The following is a 21,531-nucleotide window of genomic DNA, read 5'->3' as shown; positions in this document are numbered from 1 at the left end:
TCCTTTCTACTTTGTGAAATGATCAGTGACATCAATAATCCACGGCTGACGGAGTATATACGTTCTGCAAAAGGACTGTGTCTGTGTGAGAATCACCTCAGACACTCCTTTGCCTTATCAAACAGAAATACCAATAGTTTTACACGGAATTGTTGCACGACATTTGGACCATTGTGTCTGACTGACTGTCCAAAAAGCATCATGATTTCGTGCCTTTCTCCAACCTTTTCCCATATCCTTGCATATTGTTTCTCTTTAAGTAACCACCCCACTCCATTCTGAATGCCCCACCTTCACCACACTTCCAGACAGTACATTCCCAACTGAACGACTCAATGTGTGAAAAAACTTTTTTCTCGCAGTGCATTTGCTTCTTTTGCAAACTGCTTTCAATCTGTGCTCGCTTGTTCTTGATTCCTTTCACGAACAGAAATAGAATTTTCCTATCTACTCTATCCAGTCCCCTCGCGATTTTGAAAACTTCTGTCAGTTCCTTTCTTAACCACCTTCCCTCCCAGAAGAGGTCCCTATCCCTCTGATGAATCCACTTAACCAATTTTCTGATCTCCTTCCCTTCTGTCCTTGTGTCACCTAAAACAGTGGATAAAGAAACTGTACGTTTGTAGGTTTTCATGTTGGGAAGTAGCAAGGGGCTTCCACTGGGCTTAAGATAATAAGGTGTACAGCTGGATGAACACAGCAGGCCGAGCAGCATCAGAGGAGGAGGAAGGCTGATGTTTAGGGCCCAGACCCTTCTTCAGAAAACACCTTCCACTGGGTTTCCCTGAACCAACTTTCTCTCTGGTTACTTGGAATTATTTGAAAAAGCATCAAAACAGTATGGTTAATCTGAAGACATGCCACTGAATTGGGAAAGTCTAATAATCTCTGTTCATTCTGATGTCAATGTGATGAAAAGGCTCTTACCACTTTGCAACGCATGAGGCAAGAACTCCTGAAAAAAAAAATCTATATCCATTTTATAAAATACCATCCCTGTCCACCTACTTTTTGTGATGCAATGTTCAGCAGGAAGAAGCCTTTTCTTCAACAAGCCTTGAAGCACAGAGCGGACTGATGGTCTATGAACTAACTGAAGTACAAACAAGTGCGACTGTAAGGAGAGAGTGAGATAGAGCATGGGATTAGTGACACTCAGGAAGCACAAGGATCTTTTTCCCAATGAATAATGTCGGATTATTCCCCAGGCAACAAATGAAGCTATACATCAGCAGAAATCTATCACAGACGTTTGTTTCAAGACAGTAAATTCGATACATGATTCATAAATCTGCAAAATAGGAACTGTGGTGTCCAAATTTAAATAAAAATCTGACATTAAATGTGTAGCCAGCATCCCTTACTTTGCACGCTGTGTGTATTTACTGATACAAATCTGTCACAACACCATTTACTCCCCAAGAAGATTTTCTTTTGACAGGAATTTTTCTTTGTCGTTACTTTCCCACATGCCAGCACATTTCTGCCTCATTGGGCATGGTTGAGATTTTTCAGTATTACCAATGAGCATCAGGAACAGAAGCAAAAGGGTTTTAAAATTAATCATCACAGGCAGTCTCCACATTATTTCTTTATTTAAAAGTTTTAAGAGCATACATTGCACTTGCAAGCTCAGGGCGTTGGATGTTTTGAATGTGGATAGGTAGTCATTTCAAGCTGTTTTCTTCTGACACACACAGATGTGTCCAAGTGCGTAAAGCACAAAAGACAAAAGTAGAAGTTGATGGAAAAGCTCAGCAGGTCTGGCAGCATCCGTGGAGAGAAATCAGTTAATGTTTTGGATCGAGTGACTCTTACTCAGTTCTAGGGAAGGGTCACTGAACCCGAAAAGTCAACTCTGATTTCTCTTCACACATGCTGCCTGACCTGCTGAGCTTTTCCATCAACTTCTGCTTTTGTCTCTGATTTACGGCATCTCCAGTTCTTTCGGTTTTTACATTTAAGTAGAAGTGCTGTACTATTCTTGCTGTAAAGCTACCGCGTCACCGGTAACCAACTTCAGGCTGTATTAACTTAAGTGGACTAGAGATCAGTGGCTAAAGGCTTAGGTTAGATTAAACAAAGCTTACCAACAAAGTAGTATATTGTGCATAATACATTGTAATGCTCTTTACATTATAAGACATCATATGATCCAATGAGCCACAAAAAATACAATGGGAATAACCATGAGTGACTAATAATAAAACTGGCACATGGTAGATAGCACAAGTGAAATGTGCACGCAGGATAAGTTCCGTAAGGAAAAAAAAACACGTTTATTGTCTCTCTACTGATCTCTCAAATTTTTTTACCCAATTCATTTTCTGTCTCTGATTCTTCAACAATAAACGTGAAAGGGTACAGAAAGGATTTACAAGGATGTTGCCAGTGTCGCAAAGTTTGAGGTATAGGGTGAGGCTGAGTAGGCTGGGGCTATTCTCCCTGGAGGATTGGAGGCTGAAGGGTGACATATAGAGGTTTATAAAGTCATGAAGGGCATGCATAGGGTGACTAGCCAAGGTCTTTTCCCCAGGGTTAGGGAGTCCAAAACTAGAGGGCATAGGTTTAAGGTGAGAGGGGAAAGATTTAAAAGGGACCTAAGGGGCAACTTTTTTGTACAGAAGGGGACACGTATACACAATGAGCTGCGAGAGGAAGTGGTGGAGGCTGGTACAATTACAATATTTAAAAGACATCTGGATGGGTCCATGAATAGAAAGCGTTTAAGAGGGATATGGGCCAAATGCTGGGAAATGGGACCAGATTAATTTAGGTTATCTGTTTGCAAGGAAGAGTTGGAATGAAGGGTCTGTTTCTGTGCTATACAACTCTATGACTCGATATCCTATGGTTTCTACATCATATAATGAACTGAGTTTTTCTTTTAACTCTATGTTATCTACACTTAGATACCTACTTTTTACCACTTGTATTTTAAATGAGAAATTAGGATTTTCCATGAAAGTGCAGCCAAAGATATGTGAAGATTGGACAACTAACAGGAAGCGGGCATTCGGCATAAATGGGTGTTTTTCAGATTGTCTTGATATAGAGAGTGATGTGCTACAGGGACCTCAACTGTTAACGATTTAGGTACGTGAAGGGACTAAAGTTTTGTTGCCAAATATGCTGAGGCATCAAAATAGGTACGAAAGTAAATTGTGGAAAGGTCATAAAGAAGATACAAATAGTAGGGTGAGTGAATGGGCATTGATACGCCAAATGGAGTATAATGTGGGAAAATATGAAATTGTTCATTCTGGCAGGAGGAATAGAAAAAGCACAGTATCTAAATGGTGAGAGATTGCAGAGCTCGGAGATGTAAAGGGATCTAGGTGTCCTTGTCCATACATTATAAAACATTAGTATGCAGGTACTTGTATGTTATCATTTATTGTGAGGGAAACTGAATACAAAAGTAATGAGGTTGTATTTCAGTTAAACAGGGCTCTGGCTGAGGCCACATCTAGAGTACTGTGTACGGTATCGGTCTCCTTATTTAAAAAAGGATGAAAGTGAGTTGAAAGCAGTTCATAGAAGAATTGTCAGACTAATACCAGGCATGGAATTTTTTTTAATACTTATTTTTGAGATGTCATTTGCTGGGCAAGCATTTATTGCCCCTCTCTTGTTGCCCTCGAGGTGGTAGCCACCTCTGGGATTGCAGCAGTCCATCGGGTGAAAATGGATTCACAATGCCACTAGGGAGGGTTTCCACGATTTTGACCCAGTGACACTAAACGAATAGTGATTTATTTAACAGTCAGGATAGAGCACAGTTCAGAGAGGAACTTGCAGATGGTGGCATCCCAGTTTTATGCTATCACTGTCCTTCAAGATTGAAGTGGTTGTAAATTTGGACGTTGTTAAGGAAGGAGCCTTGGTGAATTTCTGCAGTGCATCCAGTAGGTGGTACATGTTGATGCTAGTGAACTTCAATGGTGAAGGGAGTGAAAGCTTGTAGATACTGCTCCTATCAAGTGGGCTAATTTGTCCTAGTTGGTGTCACATTCTTATGAGGTTTTTTGGCAGTTACACTCATCCAGGCAAGCAGGAAGTACTCTGTCAGACTCCTAATGTGTGCCTTGGGAAGTCAGGCAGTAAGTTATTTGTTTTAGAACTCCGAGCCTCTGAGACTGTTATCTTATGAAAAGAGGTTGGACAGGCCACGCTTATTTCTACTGGTGTTTAAAGAGGAGGATGTGATATGATTGAAAAGATCATGTGGGGTCTTGACCACAGAGAATGTTCTCTCTTATGGGAAAATATTGACCTAGGGGTCCCTGTTCAATATCAAGGACTATCATTTAAAACAGATGAGTTGAAATTCTTCCAAAGAGGGTTGTGATTCTTTAGAAATCTCTTCCTGAAAAATTCTATGGTAGCAAAGTCCTTGAACATTTTTAAGGCAGAGATAGGTAGATTTTTGTTAAGCATGAGGGTAAAAAATTACCAGGGGTATGTGGGACCATGGATTTAAAGTTACAATGAGATCAGCTACGCTGTTAATGAATGGCAGAGCAGACTTGATGGGCTGGCTCCTGCTCCTCATTTGTATGTTTGCATTTTGGGGCACCGAGCCAATTTCTAATGCTAAAAGATAAACAAAGCTGCTTGTTTGTTATGCACATACTCAAGTTACATCCAAATTTCTGCGTTGTTTCTACTCATTCATCAATCACTGTGATAAGGCATGTCTTGAATCATTTTGATGACTGTGTAAACAATGATTTCTTTCTCTGCTGGTTTAAAGTGGGCATAAAATTTATCCCAAATTTTATGGGCTTATGAAAAGAGATTTTTGTTAAGGCAATTTTCCTTATTTTTTGCTTGGCGAGATCTGGATTGAGTTTTCTGCTGCTTTGAATATAATTTTTGAGGAATATGTATGAATTACATTACATTAACATTTGGAAAGCTTCCATGATTGCAGAATCTTAGATATCTCCTGTGCACAAGATGCATGGATGATAGTTAGATGGCTTCAAATTTTGATTTCCACACTTAAGGAGAGATGCATGATCTTATTTCTTTGTTTACCCTAGGAATTGTTTCAGCTAATATTTACTTTTCCTCAGTTTCTTAAGACTGGCAGAAAATTTGTGAGTAAACTGCTGCCTGCATAAAAAAAATCATAGATTTCAAAGTAGATTTCTGAGTACACCTCTGCAGCAGAAAACTCCAGGTTGCAGCGACTGTGTAAGGAGCACTATGTCACAATGCAATACAGGGAAAGAATAACATATCAAGTGGAGAAGTGACATTTGTTCTGTTAAAAGCATTAACAGATGGTGGAGACTGGTAGCCCGGATAGCATTAAGCTGCTGAGCAAATAAGGCAGCAGGAAATTCTCCATGAGCATTGATATGATGATTAGTAGATTTGGAACTGAGATAATCATTCACGAGTGTGGGACTGTCTCTGCTATACAAAAACAGGCTTCACTCTGACATGCAATCATTTTAAAGCATTGTCATTTTAAAACAGTTGTTGTAAATCCCAAAACTTGCAAAGTGAACTTATTCTTCCTTCCAAGGAAGAATGGTGGCAAAGTCTGAGTGGATGCTGCACAGCACAGTGCCAGCTCAAAAGAATTTTTCTTACAGCTGTTTCTCAAGCCCACAAGCATGGGCCCGAAATGGAGAAAGGAGATCAGAGTTCAACTGTTCCTAAGGCAAACTCATGTGCAACTTCGAAGTACATGGAAAGGCCTTGGAGCAGATAATCAGGAGGCCTACAGGCAGCTTAGTGAAAAAGACATACCAAAGACAAAAGGAGATATTTTATACTAAGACACAAATTAGGACAAAGTAAGAGATTTGATCATACTTACACAGCAACAAGCAGTGACTGTGATCTGGATGGTATTCCTTCCTGGCTGACAGACGTGCTTCAGGTGCAAAGGCTTGTGAGAGGTCTTGTTGTCACCTCTCTCAATGGTGAGGGGTGTGGCGTTCACACTGACCTGGACAGATGCTGGCCAGTTGGTGTTCATCTGCCGGTCTTCATGGTGATAACATTTAAACTGAAGCTCCAAGTCAGATCTGTAATAGATTCAAATAAATTGCAGAAATCAAGCACAAAATTACACACCAAAGCAACACAATCTCAGCACACAAAAAAAACGCTCGCAATCCAGTGTGGCCGCTATTTCTCCATGCGGACTCAATGCCACTGGTTCCAATAGTGTCGTCTTCCATAAAGCTGGAAGTTTTGAAGGGATCCAGTATCCTTCTATCTTGACAGCTGAAAATACCTATAAAAGATCCTACAATTTTTTTTTCAAAACTTCCAGCATTCTGTCCCTATCTTTCCTGGTATGATTAGCTCTGTCCAAATATTGCAGATGACTGGGATCTCTCCAGTATGTTCCATTATTCATGTGCAAGCTTTACTAGTATAGTCAGCACACTAGACAGCGTTTGAGCATCACAGTTGAGTCAAAATCTAGCAAAGTGAACCCGAGAGATTTAAGGTCTCCATCTCTCAGCTCCTGATCAGGTAATCTTGCTGAGTCACTGTTCTAACCTTTGTTAGCGTTGATAAATGTGTCTGATTCACATCAGTATAACAGCACATCACATTCCAAATCAGAAAACGGTAAGAGAATGGAAGGAATTTCTTCCGCTTCTCTTGACATCCACAGTCAACCAGAGATTTTTTTCTTTACTCATTCAAGGGAGGTTGGGCAAAGCCATCATCGATGCCAGTTCCCAAGGAGTCAACTTCTTGAACTGCCTACGGTTGTATGAAGGAGCCACACCATTAGGCAGGAAATTACTACAGCTTTTCATACCTTCCAGAGGGCATTTAAGGGTCAGCCACATTAGAGTGGTTCTGGAGTCACATGCAGACTAGGAACAATCATCAGATTTCCTTCCTTAAAGGATACAAATGAAACAAAAGGGGCTTTACAGCAATCTAAAGGTTCATGGTCACTTGATTTTTCATTCCAGGTTTATTTAATTTAGTAATGGTGAGGCGATGGCCTTCTGGTATTATTGCTGGATTATTAATCCAGAAACTCAGCACATGTTCTGAGGATCTGGGTTCAAATTCCCCCATGGTAGATGGTGCAATTGAACTCAATAAAAAAAATCAGGAATTAAAAATCTACTGGATGACCATGAAACCATTATCGATTGTCAGAAAAACCCGCCTGGCTCATAACTGTCCTTTAGGAAGGAAAACTGTATTCATCACTTGGTCTGGCCTACATGTGACTCCACACCCCAGCTGGTTGACTCTCAAGTATCTTCTGAAATGGCCTACCAAGCCACTCAGTTCAAGGGCAACTAGGGGTGGGCAATAAATGCTCATTATCCTCATGTATCTTGCTGGGATTAGAACTTGTGTCTCTGGGTCAATAACCCAGGCCTCTGGATTAATAGGACAGTAATAAGCATCATGCTCCCATGCCTTGTTGTATCCACTTAACGGGCAAAAGGACTGAGATACAACCCAGCATAGTGCAGTGACAAGACAGATGTCAAAGTGAAAGCAACGTTGACATTTGCACCATTTTAACTATTTAGATCAATGCTGCTACAAAATAGCAAGAGAATTTCACATAAACATGCCTGTAAACTGGGATTTCAGTATGACTTCAGCAGCTTCTGTCCTACAATGATGAAATATTTCAATGCTTTTAAAAAATTTATATGATAAATCGCAGCCTGAGTATCTGGTACTGCTCCAATAGCTGGCTTGGTTTAGTGCTAGCTCTCTCCCTTCAGGATAGAAGATTGCAAGTTCAGGCTCAAATTCAGGCCTCAGACACAGCAATTACAGCAAGAACCTCAACCTGAGCTACGAATCTTCTCAAAACTCGCTAACAGCAATTACACTCTCCATTCACAGCAGTCCTGATGGAGTAGCTTTTTTTTTGAGTGAAACGTGAATAAAATTAAGCCCCGTCATCCTATTCAGGTGGATGTAAAATAATCCATGGCATCTACTGGAAAAGAAGCCCAGGAATTTTTCCTGGTGTCTTGCCATCCCTAGAACAGATTCACTGATCATTTACTGCAGTGCTCATTTTAAGACTTTAGAGGCAAATATAGAAAAGAGGAGGAGGCCATTCACTCCATCAAGCTTGCTCTCCCATTTAACATAATCTAAGTTGATCCTCTGTCTTAATGCCTTACTCCTACTCTCTCTCTCCATACCCCTTGACACGTTTAGGCTCTAGAAATTAGTTCTTTGTTAAAATATATACAGCAACTTAGCCTCCACAGCATTATGGAGTACAGAATTTCAGACAGTGAAGAAATTTCTCCTCAACTCAGTCTGAAATAGTCTATCGTGTAATTCTGAAACCCTGGCACATTGTTTCAGACAGACCCTTTTACCTTGCAATTCCTGGTTGGGGAAACATCATCCCAGCAGCCAGTCCCATCATAATTTTATACACACCAATAACATCTAGCAGTGTGTAAGCTAATAGCTGCAGCTGCTTATAAAACAATAGTGACTGACTTCCAAACCCAGACATACCCTGAGGATGTGAAAGGCACTATCCAAACGCAAATGATTTCCACTCATGTTCTTACCTCCACATTAATGTCTGGTGCACTGACTGCCGCAGGTGGAAGACATGGTTACTGACTGCCAGGTTATGCTCCAGTCGGAAGGGCTCCAAAACCACACCATCTCGGACTGGGAATGTCAGCCGCAGCTCATCATTGGCTGAGACCAAAGAGGGAGAGAAAGTGTCAACTTTCCCTTTAGCATCTGTGACACAGTAAAAATGTGGTTTTCATATCATCACCAGATTTCACTTCATCGGAACAATTCTCTCTTTTTTCACATCCCCGGACTTTGTGTGGCTGTGCATCTTGCCCTGGGTGGGAGGGTGGTCTAGAGATCCTCTGCTCCAGAGGATTCAGCAGGACTGTCGTAAATTTTACCCTGGCTGGGTGAGGAGGCAAAACAGTCCTGCTTTATCCCTCTGCAAACCAGCTCTCCATCCCTCCAGTGTCCGCTAGCCTTATCCCAAGAACAGATACCTCCTGATCAACCTGTTCTAGAGCAGCTGGGACTTGAACCATGGGGCTGCTGGCTTAGAGATAGGGGCACTACCACTGTGCCAAAGGTGCCCTATATCCTACATGAAGCATTGTTAATACATGATTCCTAACTGATGAACTTCACCCAATGAAAGCAATCTGATCTGATTTGCATTTGACTCAGTCCATGCAAATAGACTCTTACATGCAAATCACACACTTGGCATATACTCAGGGAAACACAGTGAAGTTTAAATGTTCAATGCAAAAATACACTGTGAAAATAATCCAACTGATTTTAAACAACATTTTAAGCCTTTTGAGTAGGGGGGTAGCTATGGGTGTAAAACTTCACTGTTGGGCTTAGAGATGTAATTATCAAAGTTATGAACACCAGTCAACAGTCAGTATTTTTGACTGCAGATTGTCCCCAAAACTATCTATCCCCCAACCACTTAACAGCGATGGAAATACTCTTCAACAAATCACAACCAGTCAGTTTGAAAATCATTCCAGATGCTTCACCCTTCATGTGAAGAAACTTGTTCAGCTCTCTGCTCTAAAATGAGATGCATGACAAAAAAATTCTGGATCATCTCCAGGACATTTTGGGCGAGAAGATTGACTGATACAAAAGGAAGTCACTTAATAAAAAATTAAGGAGCATATTTTGGACATTGCAAGTGTGCTGTTTGTGTAATCTAAAAGCTTACTGATATATGGCCATATGAATATTCAGAATATAAGAGACAATGTGATAAATACTCAGAATGGTTTAAGCATCCTCAACAAGACAGGTGAAGGAACATGATGATGCAAACAGTTTAACCGTTTAGGTGGTGACATTGTAAAGTCAATTTATAGTTAGGAGACTTAAAGGGAACTGCACTTTATAAGATTTGGCTTCAGCAGAACAGACTGACAGCAATCTGCACTCCTGGAATTCTGCTCTCCTGATAACATCACTTAACAAAGTCTAGCAGACCCAACTGCTCAGGTCATTCAGGAAATGTGAAACAAATAAATGAGAGGCATCTTTGTTAACCAACGGGGTGAGATCATGAGGTGGGCAAAACTGTGATAACTACACTACTGAAACTCAACTGGAAATGCATTTGTTGGATTTCCCATTAGATTTATTAAGTACTTTTCTAAGTCTTTCCGCTGCGGGCTTTGATGGTCCTCAGCTCGCAGACTGACACGGGCCATAACCATTAAACTGAAGGTAAGCCAGCAAAAACAGTCAAGGTGAGAATATGGATACAGATCTCAAGTAGACCATGGGGGCACATTCCCTCTGCACCTATTCATCCCCCCCACCACATTGCCTCAATGGAAACCCTACTTTCAGTGAGGCACAACTGAAGGAAATTCTCCTCCCTTCTTCTGCTCCATTATATATGCAAAGTACAAAAAGGTGATTGATATCTACTTAGGGATTTAAGTTAACAAGATGGAGACGAGATTTGGAATTGACAGTTGCTTTCAGGTACATATTCCAAGAAGGAAATTTGACATTGACACCGCTAATGTCAAGGAGCATTCTCCTGCTCATAACTTCAATGGAAATTCTGATCACACACTGGTAAAATAAGCCAACTCCACTACTCCTTTTGTCAAATTAGCAGTGCAAGATCATGGACTCCTTGTCAAAACTACTGTTAATTTTCTGTTTACAGGTTCTGCAGTGGTTCTGTCCGACTCTTTAGAATAAGAACATACAAGTTGTATTTATGATTGCTTCATGCGTACAAACTGAAAGCCCTGCTGGAGTTGCATTAGATCGGGCTACAAGGTAAGAAGCGGAGATTTGAAGAGCTGCTTCCTTCACTGCACATCGTGATCCCAGTTTTAAAAACATTTGCCTTTCGCATCCGACTCACTTGGAGGTGGCGGTGGCAAGGAGCTGAGGTTGGGTTTGATATCAGGTGGGAATGGTGGCTTTACATCCTGGTTAGGAGACAAGTATGGTGGAATACTGCTTCCTGGAGTCATGGGCGGAGTGGGATTCCCCGGCACAGGAGAATGAGGGTAACTTGCCACGGACCTTGGAGGCTAAAAAGAAAGAAGAAGCAATGATTGTACGGAGTGCTTCACATGTTATATGCACTGTCAAGTATTGGATTCATGGTGATTCTAATTCAATAACAGTATCATGCAAGAGACAGTAGTAACTTTTTAATCCACAGAAATTATGGTAGAAATTTTGCACCGTTCCTAAAAGCTTGTTAACGGTTGACTTATTTGGTGCTTAGAGAAAAGCTAGGACAGTCAGAGGAATATGGCAGAAAAAAGCCACCCTTTTATCAAACAGAACCCTTCCCCTTTGTACAAAACCATGCAGGACCGACCTACATCTACTCAGAGCCAACTGGTATCTAATAACACAATCTGTCACATATAGGGCCCCATCCCCATTCATCACATTCCTTATATAACATGTCAGCTGTAGGGAAGAAACATTTCAGACTGAGAAAACGCCCACTGACCGGGAACAAGACAGTGCCATGACCCAATTTAAAACGCAGCTGGCAGATCTCAAAAGCTGGGTTTCAGCTATTTCTGTCTGGAATGTGCAATCCCCAGGCTTTTTTTCAACTGAATAGTAGCAACGTGGAGAGGTTAAGGAGATTAAATACTTCTAAAAAAAATGCAAAATACAATCATATTTTATCTGACCGAATGCCTCACATTGCTCCACTATCCTTTGTGCAGCATGTTCTAATCTTTACATTTCTGTGCTGCTACAGCTCGGAATTTTTCTCTGTATGCTCCAAGCATGCTCTCCAAGTACACAGTTTCCTACGTGCTCTTCCTTCCTGAAACGTACTCAAGGTTTGTCACATCATCTCTCCGACTCCAATTCCTTTGCCCCGTGATCTCAGAAGCCCAGGACCACTTGCTCCTGTCATTCTGCTCTAGCACAAGCTTCAGAACTTGTTTATCTGGTGGCTTCCTCCCTTCCTCCACCCAAATCTCTGGTCGTGGCTTCTCTCTCCTTATAGTCATTCCTGCTGTCTTTGACCCAGTGTCCTCCTCTAAGAACTTGAGCCTTTCACTTGCACTTCCAAATCTTGAAAAGGTCACTCATCTGTGAAGACAACTCCCTTTACATTCTGCCACAAGTATTAGTAGTCAGATACTGTGATCATGTAAAATGTCAGCTATGTAAGTGAACAGATATCAGCCGTCAATTTGTTTAATTAATTAATTAACAAAAAAAAAATTTAAGCATTTGTTTTTAATGTGTGGAGTAGAATCAGTAAGAATCATGTAATCTTACTTTGGTTTCTTTTCCACTCCCAGCATTTGTGATGGAGAGACAGAGAGGACACTAGTCAGGCAGTCAGCGATCAGAAGAGGATGGGACGTTTCCAATTATTGTGTTCATTAGTAATAAAAAACAGAATTGGCAGGTTTACTGTACTGTAAAAATTTGCTAGCTCAACATTGTTATTCCATAGTTAAAGCAAAAGCATTGCTTTTCTCATGTGACATAACCTGTCGATACCTACGTTGCAACACTGAGAAAGCACCAATAACTATGCAGCATCAAAAGTCCTAAAGTATGGCACTAACAGCTTACACAGTCAATGGTGCATTCCCATATATTAAGTTGGAAGGTTGTTTTGGAAATGTGCTCCTGGAATGGCAGTTTACCTCCCGAGGATTTGGCACTAATGATGTGGGAGCTCGGAGACTAGAAATGCTGGAATTGGGTGCAAAGAGAAAACTGTGCCTCAATTGAAAAAGGGATGACTATGAATCTGGCATCTGAACCATGGGGCCCACCAAGATAGAAGGATTAAATTCAGAGAATTTTAACTGTGGTGCAAAAAGTACCAGAAATACAACCAGACCCAAATAAATGTCAAAAATACTGTGAACTAAGCACAAACTAAGACAATTTTTAGTAAGAATGACACATATCTAGGAGTAAAAGTCCAACGCATACAAAACAATTAAGTATGAAAGACCAACAATTATGGAACAGATACAGCGTTATCTGTCTCCTCTTTCAATTCTATCCTTCCCCTTTCCGTTGGTTTACAGTGCATTTTTGATTCACAATTGCTCAAACCACCATCTAAGTCACCAGAGAACAGTGACACTCAGTTAAGTGATGGATTCATTTACAAGGCTGGTCCCCACAGTGGAACTCCAGTTAATGAATGAAACGTGCCAGAGGACAGATGCAACAATAGCATGCAAAACGTTAAATCAAAACACTACCAACAGGAAATATTACAAAAAAAAACAGGACAGAGGCACCTTGTACCTACCTGCAGGTTTTAACAAACCATGGGACAATTATGCTCTCAAGTGATACAGTGGGATGCTTACGTAAACATGCAGAGCTCAAAATATTGTCAGTTAGCATCCATAGAAAACTGTTAGTTGACTCTCATATAAACATGCAACCTACCAGATGAAAGTAATATTGTAATGAGAAAAGAAATAGTGAGTTTGACCCATCACGACTGATTATCATTTATATGCATTAAGCATGCTTTTAAATGGGAGTCGTGGTGATATATGATGGGACCTACAAAGAATGGGGAGAGGCTGGACTGACACAGCTTGCTGTTTACTGCAATTCTCAGTGGCCAGCATTTCGCAGCTCTTCATCAAAATTCCAATCGGGAATATCCCAAGTCAATCCGGCCGAATTCAGTATGAAAGTCAAGAAAGCTGTGGGTAATCAGTTGGTAAAATTTTTGACTTAGGTTCTTGAAAAACAGCAAGTACCCGAAAGTGCAAAAGTAAAATGTGATTTAGCATTTGGCTTTTCAAACCTGTTGCTGTAACAAATGTTTTTGAGGCAAGTCGTGTTACATTGAAGGAAAAATAATCTCCCATCTTCTACTGAAAGGGTGATGGGAGTAGAGGGGGTGGGAAAGGAGCCTTTAAAGTAAATTACACTCCTCTCCAGCAACCCTCTCACTCCTCAGCCTCAATCCACTCCCTGCTACAGTTGCCTCTCACTCTTTTCTTTGACTGAAAGGGTTTATTTTTCCTGGAATACTTCCCGGCTTCCAGCCGCCATTGTCTCCTATCCCCCGGATGTTTCTTCACATGTCTTATACAAGTTAGAGACTTGCAGTGTCTCACACAATGGGGGTGAAGGGGAGCGTGATGTGCACCCGAGTTCAAAGTGGACTGTGCACTCAGGGCATGGAGGTCTGGTTAGGTCCACAATCTTCACAGAATCCTAGCCCCTTTTGGAAGGGGAAGATCATAGGAAGCCTAAAATCTGTGGGTGTACTCCCCAACAAGTAAGACAAGCAGGAGGTCAAAGGTTTTTAAAAAAAAGGACAAACGGCTCATGGCTTCCTCATGGGGCACAGGGGAGCACTTCTCCCCAAATGTAAACAAATTAAAAACTGGTCCAGCCATCTTCTGGCTTACAAGCCCCCTCTCTGACTGTTGTGGCCTCTTGGGCAAGCTTACCCTGCTCTGCTATTCAGTCCATTGACTAGATTAGCAGACTGATATGAATATACACTTTTTATGGACGCTCCAAAAAGGCAGTGGGAAACACTGGGGTCAGTTATTCCCCAATTCAATAAACTCCCTTCAACTCCAGTCTGGTTTCCATTATATGTGGTTAAAATCAGAGCATCTGATGAGCCAGTATAAGTTTTGTGGTGACTGAGAGAGGACATTCCAATCCTGCTTTCACCCACAGCCCGCACCAGTAACACTTGCAGCAGGAATCACTTGGGGTGGGGAGAGGGGATTTCTACCTGATTTTGCCCCTTCCCCATTTCCAGGGTTGGAGTCTAATAACAACAGTGGTAAAGGCTGGGAAGTTTGCCCTGTCAGGTGTTACCAAAATACAGACAGGCACGCTAACCTTCAACCACAAGATAAGAAAACTAAAATATCATGTTCCCCCTGAAGTCGCTCCATTTACAGTGGTATCCTGGCTCCCCAGCCACTCAAGACTGCTTTGTACCAAAACTCTACAGAAAAGAAGCAGCGATAACATTGTCCTGTTGTGAAAGGGAGAAACTAAATACAAATTCTAATATATTAGGCAGGTTGCTGAATTTCAGAAGTTCCATGTAACAAGCAACAGAGAAATATTCTCCCCCTCGAGGACTTACCCCATTCAGACTACTTTGACTGTAGGTATATCCACTTCCAGCGAAACTGTTGTTTTGTCCATTAAACTGCTCTGCCTGTTGCAGGGAGGGGAGGGAGACAGGATGTGAAAAAACAAAAAAATTGCGGTCAGCAGTCAATTCAGCTCATCTGAGGAATAGGCAATTCAGGTCAAGATACACCCAATAGAAAACCAGTAAGATGTGCACTTGCCTTGTAGTACTGAGCCATGTTCACTGGAGGTGGAGGGTACTGGCCTGTACTCTGTTGGCCAGGCAGCCTCTGGCCAGGGTAACTGGGTGATGTGATGGGCCTTTGAGGGTTGCCTGTTGGATACTGGCCAGGCTGGCTGGCAAACTGGCTGCTTGGTCCATACTGCTGTGCTCCATAACTTGGCTGCAAAACACAAATCTACTTGTATTGCTTTCACAAGAGGTGCTGAACACAAAGTCATGGGGATCTGGCTAGCTTAGGTCAAGCTAAAGGAAGTCAAAGCTGAAAGCTGGATCCTGAGGCAAATGCAATGGTGTCAAGATGCTGGTTACCCCCTAGACAACATCAGAATGGCTCATAGAAACACAGTAAATAGGAGCAGGCCTAGGCTATCAAGCCCTTAAAGCCTGCTTCACCATTCACTATGGTAATGGCTGATCATCCAACTTTGTTCCGGCTTTCTCCACATATCCTTTGATCCTTTCAGTCCTAAGTACTACACCTAACTCCTTCTTGAAAACATGGGGCGCAAAATCCCCTAAACTTAGTGGTGTTGGTAATGTCCGAAATGGGGCAAATATTGCAATTACAAGATACAGTAGACAGGTGACATACCTCAGACAGCAGAGTTAGTGCGGGCAAGAAACTAACAAATTCAAGTGGAAGGTGGAAGTGGTTAAACAGGATTACTCATAAGATTTAGTCATCAACAAATTTGTGCAACATTTTAATTAGACAAAACAACAAATGTTAAGCATTTACAAATACAAACACAACCAACTCAAACTCATATATTAATAATGTTTCTGAAATCCTGTATGACTGGTTCATTATGTTGTCCAGATAATTTTAATCAATCTCTTCAGAGATTATGGGTGGCATAGAGATTGTCCCTGGCAGTGTGAAGCAGCAGGGCTCCAAGTTCGATTCTGACCTCTGGCAAGTGTCTGTGTAGAGTTTGCACATTCTCCCCATGTCTGCATGGGTTTCCTCCGGGTGCTCTGGTTTCTACCCACAGTCCAAAGATGTGCAATTTAGGTGGATTGGCCGTGCTAAATGCAGAGCACTGGTTTGTGGGTTTGGGTGGTCGGAAGGTTGGTGCATACTTGATGGGCCAAATGGCCTCCACTTGCACTGTAGGGATTCTATGTTCTTACATACCACTGGTGCAAGTGGGAACCCAGGCCTCCTGGCTCAGAGGGAGGGACACTACCGCTGCTCCGCAAGCGCTCTAACATTGTCTTTTTTTTGTATTTGCAAGTGCGATCATACACAACCGGAACGGCTTTTCTCACCACCAATATTTCCACCTATTAGCCACCACTATGAAATCATCCGTGTTTTCCTGACTCACTAAATTACATGTAAATTCCCCGAAGGGTAATGCAGACTCTCAAAGGTGGGGCTGAGGTAGGAAAAGAGAATGAGCAGCTTGGTTCCCAAATTCCAAATATTTTCTAATCAACCTGTTTGGACATCACTGGGGCAGGGTGGAACTTGAACCCAGGCCTCCTTGCTCATAGGCCTGGACAGTACCACTGTGCCACAACAGCTGGCAATGCTGCCTATTACTAAGTTTGTAACTATTCAGATGGTTGTCACTATCAGGGGTTCCATTTGTGCTCCTATTAAAACAAGGGTGTGCGGTCATAGTGTCCTTACCCCTGGATCAGAGGGTCTGGGTTCAAGTCCCATCTCGGGATGCTGTGCCGTAACACGTTCAAACAAGTTGATTAAAATCAAACAGTCCAATTGTACATTTCAGTCCACTGCAATCAGTGAGCACCATTATTATGCAAGATTGCAATTTTTAAATTAGAATTTTGACTTTTGTTACAGTGACTGCTCAAGGCATGTTAATGTAGCTTGTTTTGGTTTTATTTAAATTGGCATAAACAGACTGAAAAATGTGGATCTTGAGTTTGGAGAAGAGTGGTTATAATGAGTCTTGCTAAATTAAACCTTATAAGGACTAGAATGATCAGACTTCAGTTCTACGCTTCACTGCGTGGCTTTCTGGAATTGAACACAGAAAGAAAACGCCTGTTGCTCATCAGGCCTGTACCTTAGCTTTGCTCACCTCGCCCGGATAGGGTCTTTTCACTCCCTGCACAGGCATTGGCTGCGATGGCCGTGGGCCTGGATAGCCCTGCTGTGACACTCTCTGGTTGTGGGATGCAAACACCGGATTCATCCCTGGAGGTCTGGGCTGGTTGATGGGCATGGGAGGCCCACTCATGCTGGGCGTGGTCATGCCACCTCCCATCCCTCCTGGGTTCATGTTGCCCTGCATAGACGAGTGGCCACGTGCTCCCTGTTGATTCATGAACTGATTGTTGTAAGCCTGGGCTGGGCCCATCTGCAAAAAGGAGAAACAGCCTTGAGACAGATGCTTCAGAACACAAACACAAGCCTGGGGAAGTGGAAGTGGTGGAGGAAAAAAAATACTCAGTTTAGAATTAATGTGTGGTGAAGCTAATATGTATTGGCATGATGGCTAGGTTCCTGCATATGAGTGCTTTTACTGGCATAGCACAATTTGCCCCTGATGAGGCAACATATGGGATCTACCCATTATAGGCCTTCCACAAGCAGTGGGCACTAGGTGAACTGAAGAACAGAGCCAGACACACCACTATCCTTTAATTTGATCATTTTCCTTTACTTTTATTAAAAAATGTGACATTTATCGCCATTGAAACAGGTCACTTTTGTTGATATATTTTCTTTCAATGACACCCATGCATTCCTAATTAGCATTTTATGAAAGAGCTGCGGTCTACCCCCTGCTGTGCCACTCTCTGACTGTGTGAATGAAGTGCCGGATTCATCCCAGCAGTTCTGGGCTGTTTAATGGGCAATGGGTGAGTCATGCATGATGCATGGTGCCATGCTACCTCCCGTGCCTCCTGAGTTCAGGATCAAGCCGTGTGCTCACCTCAGTCAGAATGGCTCAGTAAGTAGCGCCACTGCCACTCGTTTGGCTGAACTGTGGTGCTAAACCCTCACTCCTGAACCCTTGAGGACACATCCTCTGCTGACAGCTGGAATGCCATCTCTCTCAGAGAAGGTCCTTCAAGATCAGATAAAATTCAAGACTACCTCATAATTGATCTCATGGTGCAGTGCCATTTGACTGCTGAGCTTCCGACACGACATATTTATTACAAAATGTGTAAACATTCAGCCCAACAGATCAATGCTGGTGTTTATGTCCCCTCCAGGCCTTCTCTGCCATCCTTCCTCATCTAACCCCATGCTTAGGGAGGTGATAGCCAGTGGCATTATCACTGGACTGCTAATCTAGACACTCAAGTAGTTTTCGGAGGGCCCCATGGCAGGTGGTGGAATTTGAATTCAATAAATATCTGGAATTAAGAGTCTAATGATGACCTTGAATCCATTGTCAGTTATTAGGAAAAGAAGCTGATCTGGTTCACCAATGTCCTTCTGGGGAGGAAATCTGCTATCCTTACCTGGCCTGACCTTCACCTCAATCTAGACCAACAGCAAAGTGGGAGACTCTCATCAGCCCTCTGGGCAATTAGGGATGGATAATAAATGCTGGCATGGTCGGCAACACCCTCATCCTGAGAATGAATATGAAAGAAAACAAACAAGATGTGGCAGCATGGTGACATTACTGGACCAGTAAAACGGTGGCCTGGATTGATGATCAGGAGGTGGGAATTGCAATAAATCAGAAATAAAACCAAATAAATTGGAAATAAGAAGTTAGTTGGAATAATCCCATCTAATGCTCTTAATGAAGGCAAATTGTTGTTCTTATCTGGTCGAACCTATGTAAGGCTCTAGGTCAAAGCAATAGGAAATGACCTAGAAAGCCATTCATTTTTATTTATAGCCCAAATTACCGCGGCGTTCTCAGAGCATTTAGAATGCACAGTAAAAGCACATATCCCATAGCTGAATTTAAAAAGACCTAGCTTTCTGCTTCATGCACGTATCTAACCTCTACACGAAAACATTGATGGCAGCTAATTCCAGATTCTAACCACTCTTTGGATAAAGGAGTCTCCCCTGAAGTGACCACAACTCAAAGTATTGACTGTAAAGTGCTAATGGTATGTTCTGTAGTTTTGGATGGTGCTATGCAAATGCAGACTCTTTCTTTCCTCAATCTGACCAAAACTAGCTTGTCAAAGCACCATGGCAGCTTCTCAGTCACACTGAGTAACTCTGCCAAGACCACTACAGAGGGGACTAACAGATGAACGAGCAGTGGGCATGAGGAGGTCGTTAAGCGATGGAGGCGGAGCCTTACCGGGCCGTACTGGTTCATCTCCTGGTTCTGCTTCTCTTGCAGGGCAGCCACGGTCGCGGTCGCTGTCGCTGTTGCTGTAGCTGCGGCGGCTGCAACTGCGGCTGCCGCGGCTGCCGCTGCTGGCTGAGTGAAATCTGTTGGCGGCCTGCTGTGTGGAGGAATGCCCATGGAGCCAGGGGCATTGGGACCACCGGGGTAACTGAAAGAGAGAGATGAAAGCAAGCAGTGCCCTGTTGGCATCATTTACAGTAATAACATGGAAGCTACCAGACACATTGACAATGCAATTTCTATCTGTAGTTTCAAAGGCAACAAAGATTCTGGCAGAAGCCACAAGCCTCAAATGAATTAGCCTCTTTAAATGGTGATTAAATGTATTGGGGATGTGCCAGGCTCCACACAAAGGGAAAAGATTGAGATTAGGTCTCCCTCCTCCCCACAAGCATGAAGAGGTGATAAATGAAGATCAGCTTGACCTTGCAAGGAGACCATGAAGAATTAGAGTGGACTGTGTACTTCCCAGTTGCTAGTGACAGAGGAATGGTCTCCTTAGCTACAGGAAGTCATGTTACTTGGGGCGGCAGGCAGGAAGTAGAAGATCAAAGGAAGTGGTGAATGTGGGCACAGTTTACAACATTTAAAAGCCACTTAGTAAGTACACAAATTGGAAAGGATTGGCGCGATATGGGCCAGGAACAGGCAGGTAGAACTAGTTTAGTTTGGGATTATGTTCAGCATGGACTGATTGGACTGAAGGGTCTGTGTCTGTGCTGAATGACTCTAAGTCAGTTCGATACATATGGAAATAGTGAATGAAGAATTTGCCGTCTTAATATCAAAAAGCAAGAAAGAAGAGCTCGCTGAGAAACATCCGTGGGACAAGGTGCTCATTTGGTCTACACTGGGTAGTCTGAAAATATAAGTCTCTTGTTGGCTTCACAGTTGTGGGAGGTTATTCGGTCAGACAGAGAAATGAATAGATTATTAGGCCATAAATGGCTGTTTTCACTAAAGCTTCCAAATAAAACTAAGAGAAAATAAAAAAGGAAAATTGAAGAGTGGCAATGGGATGTGTGAAAATTATACCAATCGGGACGGTCAAAAGCAAATGATTCGTGTCATCAACTGATCTAGCATCAGCCATCTCTAGTTGTCCTAATGGACAAGTTTGATTAATGACCATTGGCTTTGGCACTTTGCCAGTTCAGTATTGTGCGTGTTTTTCTAGGATTCTGGCGGAACACACAGTCCCCCTTGAGTTCAGGCAGCAACGTGATAAGGATTTTTACCTGCTCCCAAAGTTGCCACTTCCAGGGTAGTTTGGTCGGCCATACATGCTCTGCTGCATGTAGGCTTGGTTGGAGCCACCCTTGCTGGCTGAAAATTGCTGCTGCTGACTGGCAAATTGAGGCGAGTTAATCCCGGGATTGTTCGCCGACATCCCTGAGCCCATTGGGTTGCCTCCTGGAGTCATGGGGTTACTGGCATTTGCCATTGGATTTCCCAGCACCTGCTTGCAGAAAGAGAAAGGAACTGTATTAAAAAGCACTGGGATTTGAGATAGAAAAACGGTGAGATTCTGAGCAACATGTTGACACAGAGCGAGACCGGCTATTTTACAGCAATGTCACTTGACTAGTAATTCAGAGGCTCAGGCTAATGATCTGGTGATATGGGTTCAAATCCCACCACGGAGCAGAATGAATAAATCTGGAATTGAAAGCTAGCCATAATGATGGTTTCCATGGTAACTGCCATGAATTGTTGTAAAGTCCCACCCGGTTCACTCATGCCCATTTGAGAAGGATATCTCCCATCCTGACCTGGCCTAGCCTGCATGTCACTCCAGACCCACAGCTATGTGATTGGGTCTCAAATGCGAGGCAAGCCCCACAGTTCAAGCTCAGTCAGTAA

At 42.5% G+C, this 21,531-nt stretch overlaps 1 protein-coding gene across 28 annotated transcripts in view; it reads right to left on the bottom strand.

The window, feature by feature from the left end:
- zmiz1a (zinc finger, MIZ-type containing 1a) overlaps positions 1-21,531 on the bottom strand; it is a 467,693-nt gene that overhangs the window by 17,913 nt on the left and 428,249 nt on the right. For 17 of the 28 annotated variants that reach the window (XM_059640362.1, XM_059640366.1, XM_059640364.1 and 14 more), the window contains 10 exons: positions 20,907-21,130; positions 19,618-19,816; positions 17,398-17,691; positions 15,329-15,515; positions 15,122-15,192; positions 12,295-12,345; positions 10,895-11,066; positions 8,556-8,736; positions 5,837-6,047; positions 1,009-1,114 (listed from right to left, as the gene is read on the bottom strand). In XM_059640362.1, coding sequence (XP_059496345.1) covers positions 1,009-1,114; positions 5,837-6,047; positions 8,556-8,736; positions 10,895-11,066; positions 12,295-12,345; positions 15,122-15,192; positions 15,329-15,515; positions 17,398-17,691; positions 19,618-19,816; positions 20,907-21,130 — 1,696 coding nt within the window. The remainder of the gene's footprint in view (positions 1-1,008; positions 1,115-5,836; positions 6,048-8,555; positions 8,737-10,894; positions 11,067-12,294; positions 12,346-15,121; positions 15,193-15,328; positions 15,516-17,397; positions 17,692-19,617; positions 19,817-20,906; positions 21,131-21,531) is intronic. The other 11 variants (XM_059640371.1, XM_059640381.1, XM_059640373.1 and 8 more) reach the window with 10 other exon arrangements.

Source organism: Stegostoma tigrinum, chromosome 37, assembly GCF_030684315.1.
Source record: "Stegostoma tigrinum isolate sSteTig4 chromosome 37, sSteTig4.hap1, whole genome shotgun sequence".
In the NCBI taxonomy this organism is placed as follows: Eukaryota; Metazoa; Chordata; class Chondrichthyes; order Orectolobiformes; family Stegostomatidae; genus Stegostoma; species Stegostoma tigrinum.
This window is presented reverse-complemented; position numbering and strand designations above follow the sequence as displayed.